General features: G+C 39.8%; 1 protein-coding gene across 3 annotated transcripts; it reads right to left on the bottom strand.

The window, feature by feature from the left end:
* Window positions 1-4,156: 4,156 nt before the first annotated feature.
* On the bottom strand, window positions 4,157-20,574 carry ttll3 (tubulin tyrosine ligase-like family, member 3). 3 transcript variants are annotated; one of them, XM_046858269.1, is made up of 13 exons: window positions 20,395-20,574; window positions 19,443-19,496; window positions 19,242-19,345; window positions 16,056-16,215; window positions 13,875-13,924; window positions 13,068-13,196; window positions 12,862-12,976; window positions 12,676-12,789; window positions 11,045-11,237; window positions 10,658-10,806; window positions 8,040-8,283; window positions 5,773-6,208; window positions 4,157-5,020 (listed from the first exon to the last, which is right to left on the bottom strand). In XM_046858269.1, exons 1-13 carry the CDS (start codon window positions 20,444-20,446, stop codon window positions 4,316-4,318), a joined length of 2,505 nt encoding a protein of 834 aa, XP_046714225.1. In that variant the 5' UTR covers window positions 20,447-20,574; the 3' UTR covers window positions 4,157-4,315. The 3 variants fall into 3 exon arrangements, with proteins under 3 accessions (XP_046714225.1, XP_046714300.1, XP_046714388.1); XM_046858344.1 differs by having other exon boundaries at window positions 20,404-20,574; XM_046858432.1 differs by lacking the exons at window positions 13,875-13,924; window positions 20,395-20,574 and adding an exon at window positions 19,949-20,082.
* Window positions 20,575-21,019: the final 445 nt, after the last annotated feature.

The following is a 21,019-nucleotide window of genomic DNA, read 5'->3' as shown; positions in this document are numbered from 1 at the left end:
GCTTCAGGTAGCGCACAGCAGTCAAAGTCAGCATCTTCTTTCTGCCACGACCAGGTAGCGTTTCAACAGTGCCCTTTGCCTTGAATTTGCGAATGATGCTTCCTATGGTGTCTCTTGGTATGTTTAACATCTTTGCAATCTTCTTATAGCCATTGCCCTTCCTGTGAAGAGTAATCACCTGTTCTCTTGTCTTCCTGGACCATTCTCTTGACCTCACCATGTTTGTAACCACACCAGTAAATGTCTAGAAGGAGCTGAGTATCACAGTCATTTTAAAGCTGCCTAATTGGTGCTTATTAGGCTTTATTGCTGCTCCCTGATATCCACAGGTGTTTTCAATACCTGATTGAAAACACTTCATTGAACCTCTGTTCTTCAGAGTGGTAGTCTTTAAGGGGTTGAATAATTATGTCAATGAAGAATTCACAAAAGAAACATTTACTACTGTATTACAAAACTAATTGATGTCATTTTAGTTGCATATGGTTCTTTAAGAAGTCCTTGTAGGATTTCATTCTGAATACAATTACAAATGTACACTAAATTCCCTAAAACCATTTACAGCATTGGGGGTTGAATAATTTTGAACACAACTGTATCTGTCTGTCTGTCTGTCTGTCTGTCTGTCTGTCCGTCTGTCCGTCTGTCCATCTGTCCGTCTGTCCATGTAGGTATGTCTATCTATCTATCTATCTATCTATCTATCTATCTATCTATCTATCTATCTATCTATCTATCTATCTATCTATCTATCTATCTATCTATCTGTCTGTCCGTCTGTCTATTTTTCTCTTTGTTCTCTGTAAACCCTGGAAAGCGTAAAATTTTATTTGGGATGAGTCAGAAAGCGGAATGTCTGACACACACACACACACACACACACACACACACACACACACACACACACACACATACACACAAACATACACACACACACACACACACACACACACACACACACACACACACACAAGTGCGCACACTCACACACGCGATCATGCCACGTTCGAACACTCGCAGGTCAATCGTTTTGCCCTTCCAGCACTCAGAGTAACACTAAATAATGCTGTAAACATTGTGTCTGATTTATAGCACACTGTGCCTACAAGATTATTACCTGTGTGTTGCATTCATACTACCTCTCACCACACACACACACGCACACACACACACACACACACACACACACACACACACACACACACACACACAATCAGAGGTCAGGCTGTCATTCATCACTTGGACAGGTAGGTATTTAGGGGTGTGTCTGAGGCTTAAGGGCTTATTTTAGACCCTTAACTCAAATATGTTCTGTCCTTTCCCTCCTTCTCTTCACTCCTTCAATCTTTTTTTCATCACTCGTTTTCTGGTTTTAGGATGTTCTGGATCCGGCGTTCCGGATGTGAGATCCGCCGCTGGATCGCCTTCAAACATCTTTAGATATGTTTTAACTTATAAAAAAACTAATCGAGACAGAGATCACACATTCTGTTCTTTATTTAAAAAAGACACTGGGGAGTCGTGTCCTTTAGCGCACACACACACACACACACACACATCCACACACACACACACACACACACACACACACACACACACACACACACACACATGCTGTGTAAGCTCCTGTCAGGAGGAAGGATAAGACAAATCTTAGAACAAGGGATTAGAAAGTCGTGAGAACACGAGAAGACAAATACAAAGATCTCATAATGATCCTCTCTCTCTCTCTCTCTCTCTCTCTCTCTCTCTCTCTATCTCTTCACCTCACACACAGACACACACACACACACACACACACACACACACACACACACACTGCTGTATTGAAAAGGATGCTGAATAGTTATTGACTTGGTAAACATGAAAGAAGGATGAAAAGAAAGGATGAGTGGGGCTTTCTGTTTTTCATTTTCTCAAAACGTTTATGGACTGTGAATCTTTCTCTCTCTCTCTCTCTCTGTCTCTCTCTCTCCCCTTTCTCTCTCTCTCTCTCTCTCTCTCTCTCTCTCTCTCTCTCTATATATATATATATATATATATATATATATATAATTTCTTTTTTTCTATTTCTATCTCTTCACCTCTCTTTCTATCCCCCCCTCTCTCTCTCTCTTGCACTCTGCATCAATTACAATTTAAGTATGCTTTATTGGAATCACAAAAATGTTGCATTTTTATTGGCAAAACATTTGCATACAAATTTGCAAATATATGTAGAAAGAAAAAAGAAAAAAAAGTTAAATGCATGTATTTTAGAATTTAATTAAATTAAATAGTAAAATACAGTGTATTAAAAATAGAAATAAAATACAATGTAAACTAAGATTTACAAAAAAAATATACTCTATATGCTGTGTAATCGCTGTCTTTCTTTCTCTTCCTTCCTTCCTCTCTCTCTCTCTTTCTCTCTCTCTCACACACACACATTTGCGGAGAGTCATCTCAGTGTTAATGAGAACACGGATGGTATTTATATAAATATTGGCGTTTAAATCATTTCGGTAAATGAAGGGGTTTTATGAACGATGTACAGGAATCATACAGGTAAAGAGAACATTAGATCCTTCACTATTACTGTGTGGTGTGGTCAGTGCTGATTGTAGGTGAAACACAGAGATGGTAAAATAATGATATTGATTTTTACAGTAAAAGAGGGCCGGAGGTAAAGACTCATTACAGCTGCTATAACATAAGTGAAAACACGAGCTGACTCGTTTCACAGATGTCCAATGGAAAATTTTTTAAAGTATTTATATAAAATAATATTTAAAATATATGTTTTTAAATCTATTCATGTGTAGCTATCATTTTATATATATTTTCTCAAAAAAATGATTTTTGATATTTTATATATATATATATATATATTAATCAATAAAAAAATAATTATATGTCTGCAAAATTTTTAACAGAAATAACAAGAAAAAAAGATTATTACTAACCATTGCACTAAATGATCAGTTTTTGTGTTCATTAGTTTTTTTAATTCACAATAAAAAAATAGCATTGAAAGCGGTACTTAATGTAAGCTGATGTTTTAAAAAATATATATATATATAAATAAATAGATCAATAAAATACAAAAAATACAAATATACGACTGCAAATTTTTGAATAGAAAAAGGAAAAGATTTATAAATAAAAAAGAAATAATAAAAATTAAACACTGAGCATTGCACTAAACGATCCGTTGTTGTGTTCATTCGTTTTTTTATTCACAATAAAAACTTTATCTTTACTAATGCCACCCTAATTCATTTGTCTGATTTAGCATTGAAAGCGGTAAAAAGAGAAAATTACTTATTTGTTCATTTTCTCCAATCTTTTAATGTCACGAAGTGTAATCATCATTAAAATCTCACAATACTAAATATGATCAATATTTTCGAACTAACATCCTCAGAAGAGGGAATTTTATTGCAGGACATCTCTTAAGAAGATAAGGCCATTTGCACAAATGATAAATAACATAATACAAACCAGAGCAACATTTTCAGAGATTGCAGACAATCTAATAAACCATGGTGAAGGGTGGTTCAGGGCAGAGCAGGGTAGAGTAGAAAAGGACATGTGTGGGACTCATTTTCACTCACTCCATGGATATGGGTTCTAGGCTGATGGTTCACTTCAGTTGGAGACCACTCTGTGCAGCTGTGGATGGTTCCACATAAACAGCATAAAGATCCATGAAATTACTGAGCAACTCAAGAACTCAACTCAAGTACTCAGAACTTTGAGGATGGATTTGGACTGTAATTAATATCAACAGTCTACTACAATGGCTCAGGACCATAGTTTGCTGTTAATCCCTCATCGATAATTATGGAACTGTAATGAATGGACATTCGATGCCACCCAGATGAGGATGGGTTTTCTTTAGAGTCTGGTTCATCTCCAGGTTTTTTCCTCAGGTAGTTTTTCCTGGTCACAATCACCACTGGCTCGCTCATTAGGGACACATTTTTTTTAAAACTGTTTCATCTCTGTAAAGCTGCTTTGAGACCATGTTTGTTGTTTAAAGTGCTCTACAATTTAAAATGAATTGAATTGAATTAAATAGGATATTTGACATCCCACAATTGTCCCACAAACCCAAATAACTCAAAGTCACAACACAAAATGGCAAGAAAATATAAATAAGGCGAATTTGATATATTTTGTTCACAGTTTCCTCAATTGTTTATTTAAAAAAATAAAAAATAAAAAAATAAAACGAATGAATGCAACATGAACACCGACCATAAAATGCCTCCTAAACGTCTCAGATAATGTTACTATTTTAATTCTGTGAAGTCCAATAATGTTTGGTTGATCACGTTTTTGAAATTGCACCTTTATCTTTCGGGCTTTGGCGTGTACAGTCTCTCAAGGCAACGTGAGCTTTGTTCCTGTGCGCCTCTGCTTGTTGTCGCTGGAGCGGTGAGAAGTACTGGTTCAGGTGTAGGACGGGCTGAGCTGCATGACGAGCAGTGTTTGTGCTTGCGTTCTGGTGGGAAAAGCCCTCGCAGTAGGTCGCGGGTTGCAAACTGACTATGTCCAGCGACAGTTCAAGTCGTTTCAGAGAGAGCACACGTCTCTGGGTCCTGGGAGTGCAAATGTAGGTGTGTGTCGGATCGGTGCGCACGTGTGTATGATGTGTGTGTGAAGTGTGAAGCTGATGATGTTTAGACAGATTAGAAGAACCTGATGGCGAAGGTAAAGCATGTCTCGGGGGTCTTTTCTCAATCGCAGGCTGTAAAGTTAATGATCTCGGCATTGTGACCTTTCGGGCGGAGACGGGTGGCCAGGTCTTCTTCATCTTCTTCTCCTCCTCCTCTTCCTCTTCTTCCTTCTTTTCCTCACACTGGTTCTTCTTACCTGAAGGACACTTGTGAGATTGGGGAACACGTCTGGATTTGTGCAGAGATTCGTAACGAGACCTGTTAAATTTTCTAGTTCGAGATGTACGTGGACGTCTGATTTGAGCTCCTTCCACCAGAAGGTTGATGCCCAAGCTCTGAGGAACTTCCACTGCGGCCTGGAGGAACATGAGGAGAACATACAAAGAGTGCTCTTTATAATGATTTTAAACCATACAATGCACATCGTATACACACTGCATGTATTTCTATTCGTTTAAAGGATCCTTTAATAATAAATCATCATCATTTGTAACTGAAATTTTGTGTCGTCCGAAGAAATCGGCAAAATTCTGCACCCCAGGTCTCCTCACCTACATCAGTACCTGACTTTCGTAATACACTTATCCATATCCATAGTAGATGCGTTAGTAGAGTCAGGTACTGATGTAGGTGAGGTGAGGAGGCCTGGGGTGCAGTCAGCATTCAAATTCATCCCAAAGATGTTCAGTAGGGTTGGAGTTCTGTAGCAGGAGATCTTCCACTCCGAACCCATGTAAAGCATTTGTTCATGGAGCTGGTTTTGTGCACATGGGCATCGTCATGCTGGAACAGGTTTGAGTCTCTTAGTTCCCTCCTATTGAACATTTCTTCTCTTGTGGTAGGAGTTTGGGAAAGAACCACAAATGGCTGAAATAATCAGGTCCCCCAATATTTTATCCATATAATATATTAGAGTTCACACAAACCATTTGCCTTTATATTCACATTGGCTCGTGTCATCTTAAACATCATGTAAGTGTAACTATTAATGGATAGAAATGATAAATGAATCCTGAATTCACCCTTGTCATCCTTGTCTATTCACTGAGCTTTGACTCAGTAATGCTCTATATCACTCGGTTTGCGTATAACGTGTGTAATCATTCACCTGCTTGTATATGAGTTGGAAGCCTCCAGTGTCTGTGTTGCGGTCGTAGCGTCGGTCCAGCACCACTCGCAGTGTGTCCTCCTGGACGGCGGGGCAGAGTCGGGCAGTGACGGCTGTGGAGCAGGACATGGTGGGGCTGACGTTCACCTCCAGCAGCCACGGATGGAGGTCACGCCCCAGGAGAAAGTCTGCGCCGTAGAGCTCGAAGCTGGCCTTGCGTGGCTCGACGCTGTCTTGCGCAGTCAGGAGAGTCTGGATCACGGCACTTCTCATGCCCGGAAGCACCACTTCCTCCCACAGACCTCCTCGACCCGAAGCCGTGAGCCAGGAGCGGAACTCGCCGCACGACCACATGCTTTCCGCAGGCAACGATGGGTCACGACCTGCGCTCGGCTGGAAATATTTCTGAATGGAGTTGTTGCAGAGATGGACAGAGCTGAGAGACGAGGAAGAAGGAGATCCTGCATTAGCACCGGATCATTTGCAGCCAGTGAATTAACCAATTAAAACCTAGACTCTAGTATCTTTTTTTTTGGAGGGAAAAAACAGGGGCGGAGCCTAATGATAGAAAACTGAAATGAAGAAACTGATCGGAAATATTGTGAATTTGTCTGGAAATGCAGTTTATATCATTTTTTAACACATCAATGTTGAGACCGTGAGTCCGAGAGCATTGGCAAACACAACAGTTTAGTTCTAGATTTATTGAATTCGCAAACACAGATCAACTGCAGAATTTATTTACTAGTCTTATGCTATTGGCGGAAAAGTTAAAAAAATTTTATCATGTACCGTAATTTCCGGACTATTAAGCGCACCCATATAAGCTGCACCCACTGAATTTGACAAAGATTTTTATTTTGAACATAAATAAGCCGCACCTGTCTATAAGTTGTTTCTATACACTGAAACTAATGAACTTTACACAGGCTTTAGCGAAAGACAGTGTCTGTTACAGGTGTAACGGGTGAAATATGTTGTGGCTCCTTTAAGAGCAGAGCGGCATTTTGGGAATAGCCTGCCGCCGCATTTTACCGGTATTACTGCATGTGTGCAAGACCGAGGAATATGTCCTTATTATTTTCTGATGCTCATTTCTAATTTTCTTTGACTAAACTGTAACGCTGTTGCCAAGAAAAATAAAAAAGCATGAGTTTTGTTAACTTGTCTGTGCTTATATGATTTCTGTTGTAACTGGAGTTAGGGAGCTCTCCCTTCACCCAGACTCAACGCGTTACAACGGCTTGTATCTAAACAGTAGGCGACCAAGAAAGTCATTGTTCACTGTCTTCCTCCTTCCTTTCACAACTATTTCTCTCAGGAGTTTATCTTTTGGCATCGTTAAAAAATTCCCATCGGGAGAAAAACTTCTACCGATGGAATATTTTAACGATGCCAAAAGAAAATTGCATCTAAAAAATGACACTGTCAAGTCAAGAATCTTTTATTGTCATTTGAACCATAAATAGCTGACGCAGTACACAGTGAAATGAGACAACGTTATCTCCAGAGCCCTGGTGCTACATTAAATAAAATACAGCTACATTACACAAAATACAGCTACATCACACAACATAGAGATAAACACTAAAGTAAGTTGTAGTGCAAACAGTCAACACAAGACAGTGTGGGACAGATACACAAAACATATTATAGCGCCGCCAATGCTAACCCTAACACCTGCCCATACCATGAATCCTGTGCCAGCATTACCCACCACACCTTAGTGGCATCAAGTGTACTACAGTACATGAACACAATTAGAATCACTGTACCTGACATGGTCATTTTTATTATTTTTTAAACATATGTACACAGACTAGTAGTAGAAGCATGATCTGGGTGCTAACTATTGTTTAATATCTTCTTCTTCTGGCAGAAATTTAATTCAATTCATTTTTATTTGTATTGCGCTTTTATCAATAAACATTGTCTCAAAGCTGCTTTACACAGATAATGTGGTGATAAAAACGAATAAGATGTTCTTTATAAGGGTAGGTTTGTCCCTGATGAGCAAGTTCTACCCATAAACGTTTTAACATCAGGTGGATTTTAAATGCTAACATTAGTGGCGTGCCGTTATGCCGATACTTCCTGTTAAGACTGCTATCTATCTATCTATATAAACTCAATACGAAACAACTGCCATGAATCTTTGTTTTAAAAAGATATTTCAGATTTGATACAGTATCGCCAAGCAAAATATCGCGATACTCACGTGTATTGATTTTCTCCTACACCCTAATGTGAGTGTGTCTCTCTCTTACCTGTCCAGTCTGTGTGTGGAGTAGAGCTGGGTGGAGAAACGCAGGTAGCACTCGCGGTAGAACCACACTGTCAGAGGGTTCCAGTCCGTCACCAGAAACCACTGGCGCAGGTCGAACTTGGTACCGTGAATCAGCAGGGGGCGCTCTACGTACTTCTGCACCACCCACTTACTGTCTTTAATCAGAGTTGGGTCGCTGTCTACTAAATCCAGGATCTCATCTAGCCTGTTCATACATACGATACCTACAACACACACACACACACACACACACACACACACACACACACACACACACACACAGTGTTATATCCACAGTTCTGATTAGCATAAGGGAAATCCAAATAAACTCGAAAGCAGCAGTGAATTCTTATACTGTTCTGTCGCTTTTTTTGTGTATCTGTATTTAATGAAATATTTCTATTTGTGGAGACTTTTACTTTAAATTCACTACATTTGATAATAAAATATTTTACTTTTTACTCAACTACGGATAATTAAGCAAGAATACGTCAAAACTGGCCTTGTTATAGTTGAAGGCCAGACTGGGGAATCTTGCTAAAGCTAATGCCAGAAGTGCTTTGAATGTAAAGGAGCGAGAAAAAGGGTAGAAGTGTTGAGCGCTCGCTCTGTTTTAAACTTCTTTAGATGGGCGCTTAAATGGCTCATGATCATTTTAATAGATATCACTCAGTGTTTGAGTCATTAATATCATTCTATTGGTGTGCTAAAAATGATAATAGCCATAATAAATCATAGTACTTTGGATACTTAAGTACATTTAAAGGCAAATACTTTTTTACTTAAAAGAGTTTGAAGGGATATACTGTATAAATTACCAAAAAAAAAAAGGCACTGATTATTTTGTCTGACAGCAATAAACTGTCGTAAATATAATACATATAATTCAGCAGTTCTAATGGTTGTCCATGTGACTTTCAGGCTACAGGGAATCACACTAAGAGTTAATATATATATATATAAAAATATATAGGGTGTTCAAATACTTATTTTCCTCACTGTATATATATACAGTGAGGAAAATAAGTATTTGAACACCCTGCTATTTTGCAAGTTCTCCCACTTAGAAATCATGGAGGGGTCTGAAATTGTCATCGTAGGTGCATGTCCACTGTGAGAGACATAATCTAAAAAAAAAAAAAAAAAAAAATCACAATATATGATTTTTAAACTATTTATTTGTATGATACAGCTGCAAATACGTATTTGAACACCTGTCTATCAGCTAGAATTCTGACCCTCAAAGACCTGTTAGTCTGCCTTTAAAATGTCCACCTCCACTACATTTATTATCCTAAATTAGATGCACCTGTTTGAGGTCGTTAGCTGCATAAAGACACCTGTCCACCCCATACAATCAGTAAGAATCCAACTACTAACATGGCAAAGACCAAAGAGCTGTCCAAAGACACTAGAGACAAAATTGTACACCTCCACAAGGCTGGAAAGGGCTACGGGGAAATTGCCAAGCAGCTTGGTAAAAAAAGGTCCACTGTTGGAGCAATAATTAGAAAATGGAAGAAGCTAAACATGACTGTCAATCTCCCTTGGACTGGGGCTCCATGCAAGATCTCACCTTGTGGGGTCTCAATGATCCTAAGGAAGGTGAGAAATCAGCCCAGAACTACACGGGAGGAGCTGGTCAATGACCTGAAAAGAGCGTTTCCAAGGTTACTGTTGGTAATACACTAAGACGTCATGGTTTGAAATCACGCATGGCACGGAAGGTTCCCCTGCTTAAACCAGCACATGTCCAGGCATGTCTTAAGTTTGCCAATGACCATTTGGATGATCCAGAGGAGTCATGGGAGAAAGTCATGTGGTCAGATGAGACTAAAATAGAACTTTTGGGTTATAATTCCACTAAACGTGTTTGGAGGAAGAAGAATGATGAGTACCATCCCAAGAACACCATCCCTACTGTGAAGCATGGGGGTGGTAGCATCATGCTTTGGGAGTGTTTTTCTGCACATGGGACAGGGCGACTGCCCTAGCCAGTCTCCAGACCTAAACCCAATAGAGAATCTTGGGAGGGAGCTCAAACTCCGTGTTTCTCAGTGAAAGGCCAGAAACCTGACTGATCTAGAGAAGATCTGTGTGAAGGAGTGGGCCAAAATCCCTCCTGTAGTGTGTGCAAACCTGGTGAAAAACTACAGGAAACGTTTGACCTCTGTAATTGCAAACAAAGGCTACTGTACCAAATATTAACATTGACTTTCTCAGGTGTTCAAATACTTATTTGCAGCTGTATCATACAAATAAATAGTAAAAAAATCATACATTGTGATTTCTGGATTTTTTTTTTTTAGATTATGTCTCTGACAGTGGACATGCACCTACGATGAAAATTTCAGACCCCCATGATTTCTAAGTGGGAGAACTTGCAAAATAGCAGGGTGCTCAGGGTGTTCAGTTTTCCCCAAAATACCCAAACCTGTTCCACATGACAATGGTCCTGTGCACAAAGCTAGCTCCAAAAAGATATGCTTTACATGGGTTGGAATTTGTGGAAGATCTTCTGTCACAGAGCTCCGACCTCAACTCTGACCTTTTCAATCAGGAAAAAAATTCAATCTCACACACATTCTCTTCACTCACCCCTGCCTCTTGATTTCGCCCCTGGTTTGATGATCCAGATGTTATTAACTCCATCTAGCTCTAGCTGTGAACAGACCTTTTGCATTTGCGCTAGCATGGACTTACAGCGCTCTGCATACCGGGTACATTCCTGTATTTTCACGCCTTTGCTACAGAAACAGAAAAACACATCTCTAAAAATGCTTCATGACACAGCAGCAGCAGCTCATGTCTATAGATTTTGGTAGAAATGGACGACAGAAAGGTTTTCCACTCTGGCAGCAGAAATCCTGCCCCAATGAAGCTTTATTAGAACCTGGTGCACCACATGCCCCATGGAATAAAACATCTCTACGATAGTTAATTACGATAGTTTTATGATAATATTGCCTCTAATATTGTACTTACTGAATGACCAGGTAGTAGCTGTTGATAACTTCTGTCCACTGTTGCTCTGAGAGAGTGGGCGGGGTTTCCAAGGATACGTCTATGTCGCTGTGTTCCAGGCTGTTGAGATATTCCTGACACACCCGCAGTGCCGTCTCGATCAGTCCGACTCCGACCTTCTGAATAGTCTGCGGTTTATGTTGCTTGTCCAGACCTTTACACACACGAAAGAATTCAGTTCAATCCAGTTTAGCACTTTTAACAATGGACACTGTTCCTTTACAGGGTTTAATAGGTTATAAAATATATATTTATATTTTAGTGCAGATCAGTTTATCCCTAATAAGTGAGTCAGTGGCAATAGTGGTGAGGAGAAACTCTCCGAGATGGTTTGAGGAAGAAACCTTTAGAGGAACCAGACTTAAATTGGAACCCGTCCTCATCTGGGTGACACAAAATATCCATTCATTATAGATTTATCATTTTTAAAGTTCAGGAGGTTCAGGTTCAGGAACCAGAATCAGGATGGGGACAAGAGAATCAGGACCAGTCGTTTAGGTTCTCCAGTTTTGGAATCAATTAAAGAAAGAAAGATGCTTTAAACTCTTCACATGTACTTTACAGCAAGGTGAAATTCAATCTTCGCATATCCAAGTGATGTTTGGAAGCTGGGGGTCAGACATGTTACAGTGCCTCTGGAGCACATAGAGTTAAGGGCCTTGCTAAGGGGCCCCAGAAGTGTCAGCTTGGCGATATCAGGGCTTCAACACCTGACCTTCCTATCAGCAACCCAGAGCCTTAACCACCAAGCTACCGCTTTCTTATAAATAATTAGCATTTACCCTTACTTTAACCATTTAACACTGAGAGTTTGTTTTCTTCTAAATACTGGTCAAATGTTTTATCTTAGTATCAGCTAGTGATACGCTAGGCTAATTCAGCATTAGCCATTTATTTGCTACATTGTGACACCAAACATGACTAGCCTATCATTAGCTAGATAATCTTACATTTGCTAGCTTTAACACAATAAACACTATTTATTAGCTATTTTTTTGTCATGACAGCACTGATTTTCAGACTTTTCTTACAGCTAGGCATATTTTAGCATATTTTAGATACTATGGGGGAAGTGGTAGCTCAGTGGTTAACGCGTTGGGTTACTGAATGGTGGTCCAAATCGGCAATTGCCAATTGCACTGTCACATCGCTAACATTGCAGGGATATGCAAAGAAAGAATTTCACTGTGCTGAAAAGTACATGTGACAAGTATTTATTTTAAATAGATTCTAATCAAAGAGCTGCTGCTGATGAAGACTTTCATCCCAGAACTGTTTCTGACATTCCGACTCCTCTCAAGGTTGTTTCCTCAGGAATTTCTCCGTCACGTCTGTTTTGTTGGTCTACTTTAATCTACAGCCAGAACATCTGTAAATCTTTTTTTGGGAAAGAAAGGTGCTTTATACCTGTCACATGTACTTTACTCTTTTGCTCAAGGGCCATAAGAGTGGCAGCTTGGTGATACAGGGGCTTGAACCCCTGACCTTCTGCTGAGTAACCCAGAGCCTTGACCCCTGATCTACCCCATCCCCTATAGTTACCAATGCCCTGACCAACCCCATGTGTGTGGTTTTGATGGTGAGTGTCCTACCCTGAGGCTGTTGGACACGATGGATTTCGCCCGTTCTGTCGTCCTCCACCTGCCCTGCGGCTCTCTCGACAACATACCGTAGCAAGCTTGTGCATGCAGTACGTCTAAAGTCATCTGCGGAGAACAGAACAGAGTGTAATGACCTGCTGCACCATGTAGCTCATGCGCAATATCAAAGGTGCTGACCAGTGAATGCTTGCTTTTCGTCCACTGCTCCGAGCCTGTAGCAGCGTGGAAAGAAGCTGTCGGGGTCCGTCGGGTCGAACCACTGCAGGTTCCTCAAACTCACGCACAAGCCCACCTGAGACAGAAGAACACAATCTGGCTTCATGTCACGTACGCAGTGAATCTGATTCAGGTTGAATGGGTTTGAGAGGAACTGAATGAGGAACCTTGGTGGTGAAGGACTCTGCTTTTGTGTAGTGATTAGTCATCTGGTCTTTTTGTAATAACAGATAGTCGACTGTGTCTCTCTTTGTGGTCCAGTAGAAATAGGTCACTTCGTTTTGTGCTAGACGAGACTGGGGGGAGGGGGGGTTAATAAAAACAGACCTGAATGAGTATTTATATTTATTTAATTATTTATAGGCTTTTGTATTGCATGTTTAACTCAGAATGCTGAAATATTCAGCTCAGTCTCTGGTCTTGGTTCCAGCCATATATGGTTCTTTAACAAACTGTTACCACACAAAAGTTTCCCTTCGTTTGAACTTTGAAGAGATCAAAACCTGCTCCAGCTTGACAATGCGCTTAAACACAAAGCCAGCTCTAAGAAGATCTGCTTTACATGGGATGGAGTGGAAGATCTCCTGCTATAGAGCTCTATTGAACAGTGCACCCCAGGCCTCATCTCACCTACATCAGTATCTGACTTTACTAACAACATTGTGATGATTTGATGAACACAAATCTCTACAAGCACACTCCAAAATCTAGTGGAACATCTTCCCAGATGAGTGGAAGTTCATTTTAAATGGAGGACCAATCTAATGGTCAGGTGTCCACAAACTTTTCAGGTCCAATACATCATGTTGAATTAAGAATATTACAATATTCCAATGTTCATACAGTATCTAGAATCAATGTAAGATATTAAAACAGGCTAAAAAGCTGGTAGATGAAGGAGCTGTATTTTGCTTTAGAGGTGAAGTGAATAAGTGTAGGGTGTCACCGAGGTGCTCAAAGCCTCTTAAACTCACCATGAGGTTGTACAAGTCATCAGTGTTATTGTCTCTCTCCTGTCCTTGGTCTGGACATGCACAGAGATAATAAAAAAAGACATGATGATGACCTAAAGTGAGGAAAATAAGTATTTGAACACCCTGCTATTTTGCAAGTTCTCCCACTTAGAAATCATGGAGGGGTCTGAAATTGTCATCGTAGGTGCATGTCCACTGTGAGAGACATAATCTAAAAAAAAAATCCAGAAATCACAATGTATGATTTTTTTTAACTATTTATTTGTATGATACAGCTGCAAATAAGTATTTGAACAACTGAGAAAGTCAATGTTAATATTTGGTACAGTAGCCTTTGTTTGCAATTACAGAGGTCAAACGTTTCCTGTAGTTTTTCACCAGGTTTGCACACACTGCAGGAGGGATTTTGGCCCACTCCTCCACACAGATCTTCTCTAGATCAGTCAGGTTTTCTCTATTGGGTATAGGTCTGGAGACTGGCTAGGCCACGCCAGAACCTTGATATGCTTCTTACAGAGCCACTCCTTGGTTATCCTGGCCGTGTGCTTCGGGTCATTGTCATGTTGGAAGACCCAGCCTCGACCCATCTTCAATGCTCTAACTGAGGGAAGGAGGTTGTTCCCCAAAATCTCGCAATACATGGCCCCGGTCATCCTCTCCTTAGTACAGTGCAGTCGCCCTGTCCCATGTGCAGAAAAACACCCCCAAAGCATGATGCTACCACCCCCATGCTTCACAGTAGGGATGGTGTTCTTGGGATGGTACTCATCATTCTTCTTCCTCCAAACACGTTTAGTGGAATTATGACCCAAAAGTTCTATTTTGGTCTCATCTGACCACATGACTTTCTCCCATGACTCCTCTGGATCATCCAAATGGACATTGGCAAACTTAAGACGTGCCTGGACATGTGCTGGTTTAAGCAGGGGAACCTTTCGTGCCATGCATGATTTCAAACCATGACGTCTTAGTCTATTATCAACAGTAACCTTGGAAACGGTGGTCCAAGCTCTTTTCAGGTCATTGACCAGCTCCTCCCATGTAGTTCTGGGCTGATTTCTCACCTTCCTTAGGATCATTGAGACCCCACGAGGTGAGATCTTGCATGGAGCCCCAGTCCGAGGAGATTGACAGTCATGTTTAGCTTCTTCCATTTTCTAATGATTGCTCCAACAGTGGACCTTTTTCACCAAGCTGCTTGGCAATTTCCCCGTAGCCCTTTCCAGCCTTGTGGAGGTGTACAATTTTGTCTCAAGTGTCTTTGGACAGCTCTTTGGTCTTGGCCATGTTAGTAGTTGGATTCTTACTGATTGTATGGGGTGGACAGGTGTCTTTATGCAGCTAACGACCTCAAACAGGTGCATCTAATTTAGGATAATAAATGTAGTGGAGGTGGACATTTTAAAGGCAGTCTAACAGGTCTTTGAGGGTCAGAATTCTAGCTGATAGACAGGTGTTCAAATACTTATTTGCAGCTGTATCATACAAATAAATAGTTTAAAAATCAAATATTGTGATTTCTGGATTTTTTTTTTTAGATTATGTGTCTCACAGTGGACATGCACCTACGATGACAATTTCAGACCCCTCCATGATTTCTAAGTGGGAGAACTTGCAAAATAGCAGGGTGTTCAAATACTTATTTTCCTCACTGTACTCTCTGTAGGGAGCCTGAGACCGATCTGTTAATTAATAAAAAGGCCAATAACATACGAGGTGGTATCAAAAAGTTTTGAGAACAATGGTGTAACTGGTGCTATTCTGACCAGGTCTCCGATTTCATCACTTCGTTTGAACGAAGAGCAAACATGAACTTCTGTGTAAAACCAGGAAAATCTGCCACAGAGACGTTGACGTGCGTTTGACGCTGCGACGAGTCGAGTCATTCGAGGTGTTTAAGGTGTAGCGCGCTTTGAGAGATCAGGAAGACCTTCGACGAACTCAACCCCCCCGAAAATATCGAAACCGTTAGGCAACTTGTGCATGATGATCGTCGGCTCCTGTGGACTTCGGCCTCTCCCTAAAGATGAACGCAGAAACGCTGGGAGCGCTGTATTGCTGTGCAAGGGCACTATTTTGGTGATAGTGTATAAATACATTTTTAAAGTAAACAGAGCTGGTTTCTGAACTTTTTGATACACACCCGCACACACATACACACACCAACAGATGATCTCTTACCGTCATCATTGCTGCTGTCAGTATCTTCAGTGGCTTCTTGGTTTCCATGCTGATGACCCCATGAGGACTGCAGAGGCATCCGTCGCTCCACCCAGCCCCGAGCCCTAAGAGCGGCGCGGATTACAGGATAGGGCCCCTGCACCGAGAACACTTTCTTTTCCTGTGGCATCACAACGAAGCATGACCTTCATGTCAAACTTCTCCTAACATTATTTCTTTATTCCTTATATCTAATTAACGAGAAGAACAGACCCTAGACCAGCAGGTGCTAGACTACTATTTATTATAACTATGAGCGGTGTGTTGTTTTAGAAAAATAATCCACAACAAGGTGGGGTGATCGACCTGCCATGACATTTTCCAGTGTCTTTGTTTGTTTTCTCTGTCCTGAAATGAATAATAGAGAAGGATGCGTCTGAGCAATATAGCACAGACAATGAGTCTCCTTTTATAAATGTCTAATAAACATGTCCTTAAAGGAAAAACTCACCATATCTTTTTAATCTCTTTATGTGTAGAGTATGACATGAAAAAAAATAATCCCTGTGATACAGCTGTTACTATAGATATTGTGTTATAATGTGTTTTGGCCACTAGAGGTCATTGTTCTCCCATTATATATGTCTCGTGTTCGTGTTCTCCAACTGTGTGTAAAAGGTCGTATATATAATAAAAGTTGCCCTGTTCCCCAGTGCCTCTGCCAGTTTTGTGATTTTTTCCCTCTTTTTCCGTCTTTTTGATAGATGTTTGCAATTTTATGAGGAGAACCTCTGCATTACTAGTTGAATATTTTCTGTCATTTGAATGAATAACATCTGGATCAGGTTTCCTAATGTTTTAATTTTTTGGATTCCAACAACATTCGAGTTCGTCTTTGCACTCAAATTCATCCCGTTCTGTTGTTTACTGACTCTCTCATTTTCAACTAGGGTTCAAGTCCCAGCACTGACAGAGCATTTATATAGTGTAGATTAGAATATACGTGCTATGGAGGCCGAGGTTTAATTATTATGAATTAACAGTATACTACGCCATACTGATCCCCATTCTATAAGACTCCTGGGTAGGTTAGACCATGCCTCGACTTACAATATATTTTCAAGTTACAATGGGATCATCGGAACGCATCTCCATGGTCCAGTCAAGTCAAGTTTATTTCTATAGCGCTTTTCACAACAGACATTGTCTCAAAGCAGCTTTACAGAAATCAACAGTAAAGGTGAATGGTGTGTATTTATCCCTGATGAGCAGCCATGGTGACTGTGGCAAGGAAAAACTCCCTTAGATGTTATGAGGAAGAAACCTTGAGAGGAACCAGACTCAAAAGGGGAACCCATCATCATTTGGGTGACATCAAGAGTTTGATCATAAATCTTTCAACAATACAGAACACTGGAGAGTGAGAACTAACATGAGTACTGGAGTATAAGATTATAAGTGATGTTCTTTCTACAGTCTTTAACAGTCATTATGGTCATAAAACTAGGACTGTATAACTGTAACTATAGTAACTGTATATGAATGGTTTCCAATTAACCTAATTAGTAACTAAAATATTCCTCCAGCTGTTGCTTTGTATTAACACTTACTTTTTTCCTGTCCTGATTTTTTCAGATGTGTTGCATCCATCACATTTTAGAGGTGGCAAGTAATGAAGTTTTTTTGGACAACTTTTTACTTTATTACATTTTTACACAAATATCTGTACTTTCAACTTCTTACATTTTTAAACCAGACTAGTTTAATAAGCTAACAAAGAGCGTTAATGTGGGGTTAACGTGGATGAGACAGAGGGAGTCAGTGATGAAAACATGACTGAAAACAGAGACGTTCCTGATCACCTGATCATCATCATCATCATCATCATCATCATCATCATCTTTTCTCTGCTTGCGTTCTACATGGTGGATCTTCAGACTATATATATTCATTAGAGAACAACGTTTGAAATGATTTTGTATTAATATATTAATACGATGTGAGGTTCAGTCTCCAGCATGACACTAAAACAGGTAGTAATAATCACTACTTATTACTGAAGAACATGTCAGAGCACAAACAATGATGAACTTTAACATGAGTATAAAAGTGCAGTCAGAACTTCAACATTCACCAAAGTCTTTTAAAACATGAGTATCTGCACTTCTACTGGAGTGAAGGATGTGTATTACACCTCTGATCAAATTCAAAACGACTTTAATTTTCATTAATATTCCTCAGAATAAACATTTCATTTCACTGCACGATGTGGAGGTAAAGAATAACCTGAGATGAAGCAGAGATGATTACAATGATGTAATGACCATACACTATTACACCATGGTCACTTCTCAGCACTGAGCAGTTAAGGATTTTCCTTATTTATTTATATACGGAAATCATTGACTCTACTGAATCCCTCCTTCAGAATGAAGCTGTTCTGTTTCTTATTGTTGTTATTTAAATTTTTTTATATTTCAACATTTTCTTCTGCTTCCACTTTCTTCCACTTCATCCACATGCATGTATCTCAGTAAGGTCGATAGGAATTTGTCTCACTGTGCATGGAACTGGAACTGTATGTTACTATGGTAAGCTGATGTAGCTGAGGTCGAGGAACTGTCAAAGACAAATGGCTCCGCCCACTTCGTACTGAAATCTGAATGCTGATATTTGCGCTTGTAAGAAGCAAACGAGGAATCGTTTTTAATTGGGGTAAAACGGCTTCACAATAGCACGGGTCAATGATGATGGATATTAGTCAAAACTGATGAGAATGAGGAATCTGAGGGAATCTGTCTGGTTCCTCTGAAGGTTTCTAACATCTCAGGGATTTTTTTTCACTGGATAACTCAAAACTTATAGGAGCAAAATGTATAAATTTGAACTTTGTAACCTCTTTAGGTCTGGAAAGCTTTAGGACAATGTCCAATGTTAAAGATACAAAATAAATAAAACAAAAAATTAACAAATATAAATTAACTAACTGTGTACTCACACGTTCCTTCCAGCCAATCAGAATCGAGCTTTCGGAGGCACCACGGTATAATAAATAACGTCGAGCAAATGGATCAAAACCTTTTGTATAAATGACACTGAAATGCTGCTCATTTCCAAAACGGGATTTCAATAGAAATGTATCGAATTATATCTAAAAAAAATGATTTATATCTAATAAAAGAATTATAATGAAATATAAACACTGACCTTTACAGCTTTGGCCACTAGAGCTTTGGCTGTTTTCAGTCTTTCAATGTGTATCGAAGGAAATCTTACACGGCTTCCTCGTACCCTGGCCTGCTGAGGAGACCCTATCTCACACACACACACACACACACACACCTGATAAACACACACGTCTGTATGTAGTGTGTAAATTGTGCTTTGCAGGTGTGTGTTGTGTTTTACCTGGTGTGTGCTGCTGCACGCTCACGTGCCGAGGATCCGCATCGTTCTTCAGTTCTGTACCAATAAAAAAAAAAAACGTGTCAGAGCACAAACGATGATGCGTGTTGTTTATTATACATGTGGATGAGTCACGTGAATGTGAGGTTTCGGTGTGAGTCGATGCAAGTGAGCGGTCAGGGCCGAAGACCACGTTTGAAAATGCAACAATAATTGCTTCCTCCTGAGAACTTCCTGGTCGGGGTTTTAGAGATTTACATAAACAAAGCTGACGATTGACATAGTTTGCTTAGTCGCATCGTTTGCGAATTCGTCCACTGCTCCAGGAAGACATGATGTGTTGGAGTAGAAGATCTTATACAGATCAACACATGAATTCATATTTTATAACCTCTTTATCTCTGCTTCTTTGGAACAAGATGTTGAAGGAGCTCTGCAAATAAAACACAACTAAATGAATAGTTCACAGGAAAGATTTCTAGGATGGAAGGAGTCTCCAGAGTCAGAACCTCAGAGTCTGGAAAAGCGTTCAGACTTCAGGACAGAGCAGGTTGAAGGTGGAGATTGTAATTAAAAATGAATAAACAGGTTCTGGTGGACGCGCTCGGTGAACAGATTTGGTTGGAGTAATCGGATCTGCGGAACACATCTGACCCAGAGGACACGTGTACCTGTGATTGGGTGTCACCTGAGAATCACTAAAGGGAGGCAAAGCTTAAACAATGTGGTTGTGGAACATCAGGAACGTAATGCTGCACGTGTGGAGCTTCACGTGCAAACACCACACTATCAACAGATCAATCAATCAGTTCATGCACTAATCAATGCAAAGCCCACAGGTGAAATGATTTATTCCTGAATCTGCAAAGACTAAACAAATCCACGTGTTTCTGTTATTAGAACTCACACACGCGCGCGCGCGCGCGCGCACACACACACACACGCACACACACACCTGACTCACTTCTCATTACCGGATCCTCTCCAGGTTCTCGCCCTACTTTCATGCCCTTCTTCACTCCGGGATCCGCTTTTATACTCTGCCTCTCTTACCTTCTGCAAGGCTCGCGCTTGGCTTGTTTAAGCGTTGCTGTGGCAACGGTCTCCAGGCAACGCAGACGCCATTCGATTTCAGACGTCGTGCAAACGATTTACACTTCCGGGTGTCGCTCCCCAACCAGGAAACAAGAATAAAAATGGCACTTTATGATATATTATTATTATTATTATTATTATTATTATTATTATTATTATTATTATTATTATATAATGTACACAATAATTACAAATATAAATTAATATATATCTATATATATATAGAAATTTATACTTTTTAAAAATCCTTTGTATATTAAAATAAATGCTGGAAAAAATACTTTTTAATGTACAGTTTTTCTTAGTTGCTTTTGATTTTTTTTTTAAATGTTTTTAATATTTACAGAGCAGTAAAGTGCATTTCTCAAAACAATGTGTACAAACAGAACAACACATTGGATTTCTTGCAAAAGTCTGCAAGAAATATATGCACTTTATATATATATATATATATATATATATATATATATATATATATATATATA

This window comes from Silurus meridionalis, chromosome 1 (genome assembly GCF_014805685.1).
Source record: "Silurus meridionalis isolate SWU-2019-XX chromosome 1, ASM1480568v1, whole genome shotgun sequence".
Lineage (NCBI taxonomy): Eukaryota > Metazoa > Chordata > Actinopteri > Siluriformes > Siluridae > Silurus > Silurus meridionalis.
Note: the sequence above shows the minus strand (reverse complement) of the source record. Positions and strands in the feature narration are given on the sequence as shown.

Bases quoted from the DNA above. Each gene is read 5' to 3' on its own strand.
- ttll3 (XM_046858269.1), bottom strand. From the start codon at position 20,446: ATGAAAGTAGGGCGAGAACCTGGAGAGGATCCGGTAATGAGAAGTGAG. The intron at 19,497-20,394 runs GTGTGTGTGTGC...TTATTGGTACAG, and splicing joins GGTAATGAGAAGTGAGTCAG to AACTGAAGAACGATGCGGAT. The intron at 19,346-19,442 runs GTAAAACACAAC...TGTGTGAGATAG, and splicing joins CGTGCAGCAGCACACACCAG to GGTCTCCTCAGCAGGCCAGG.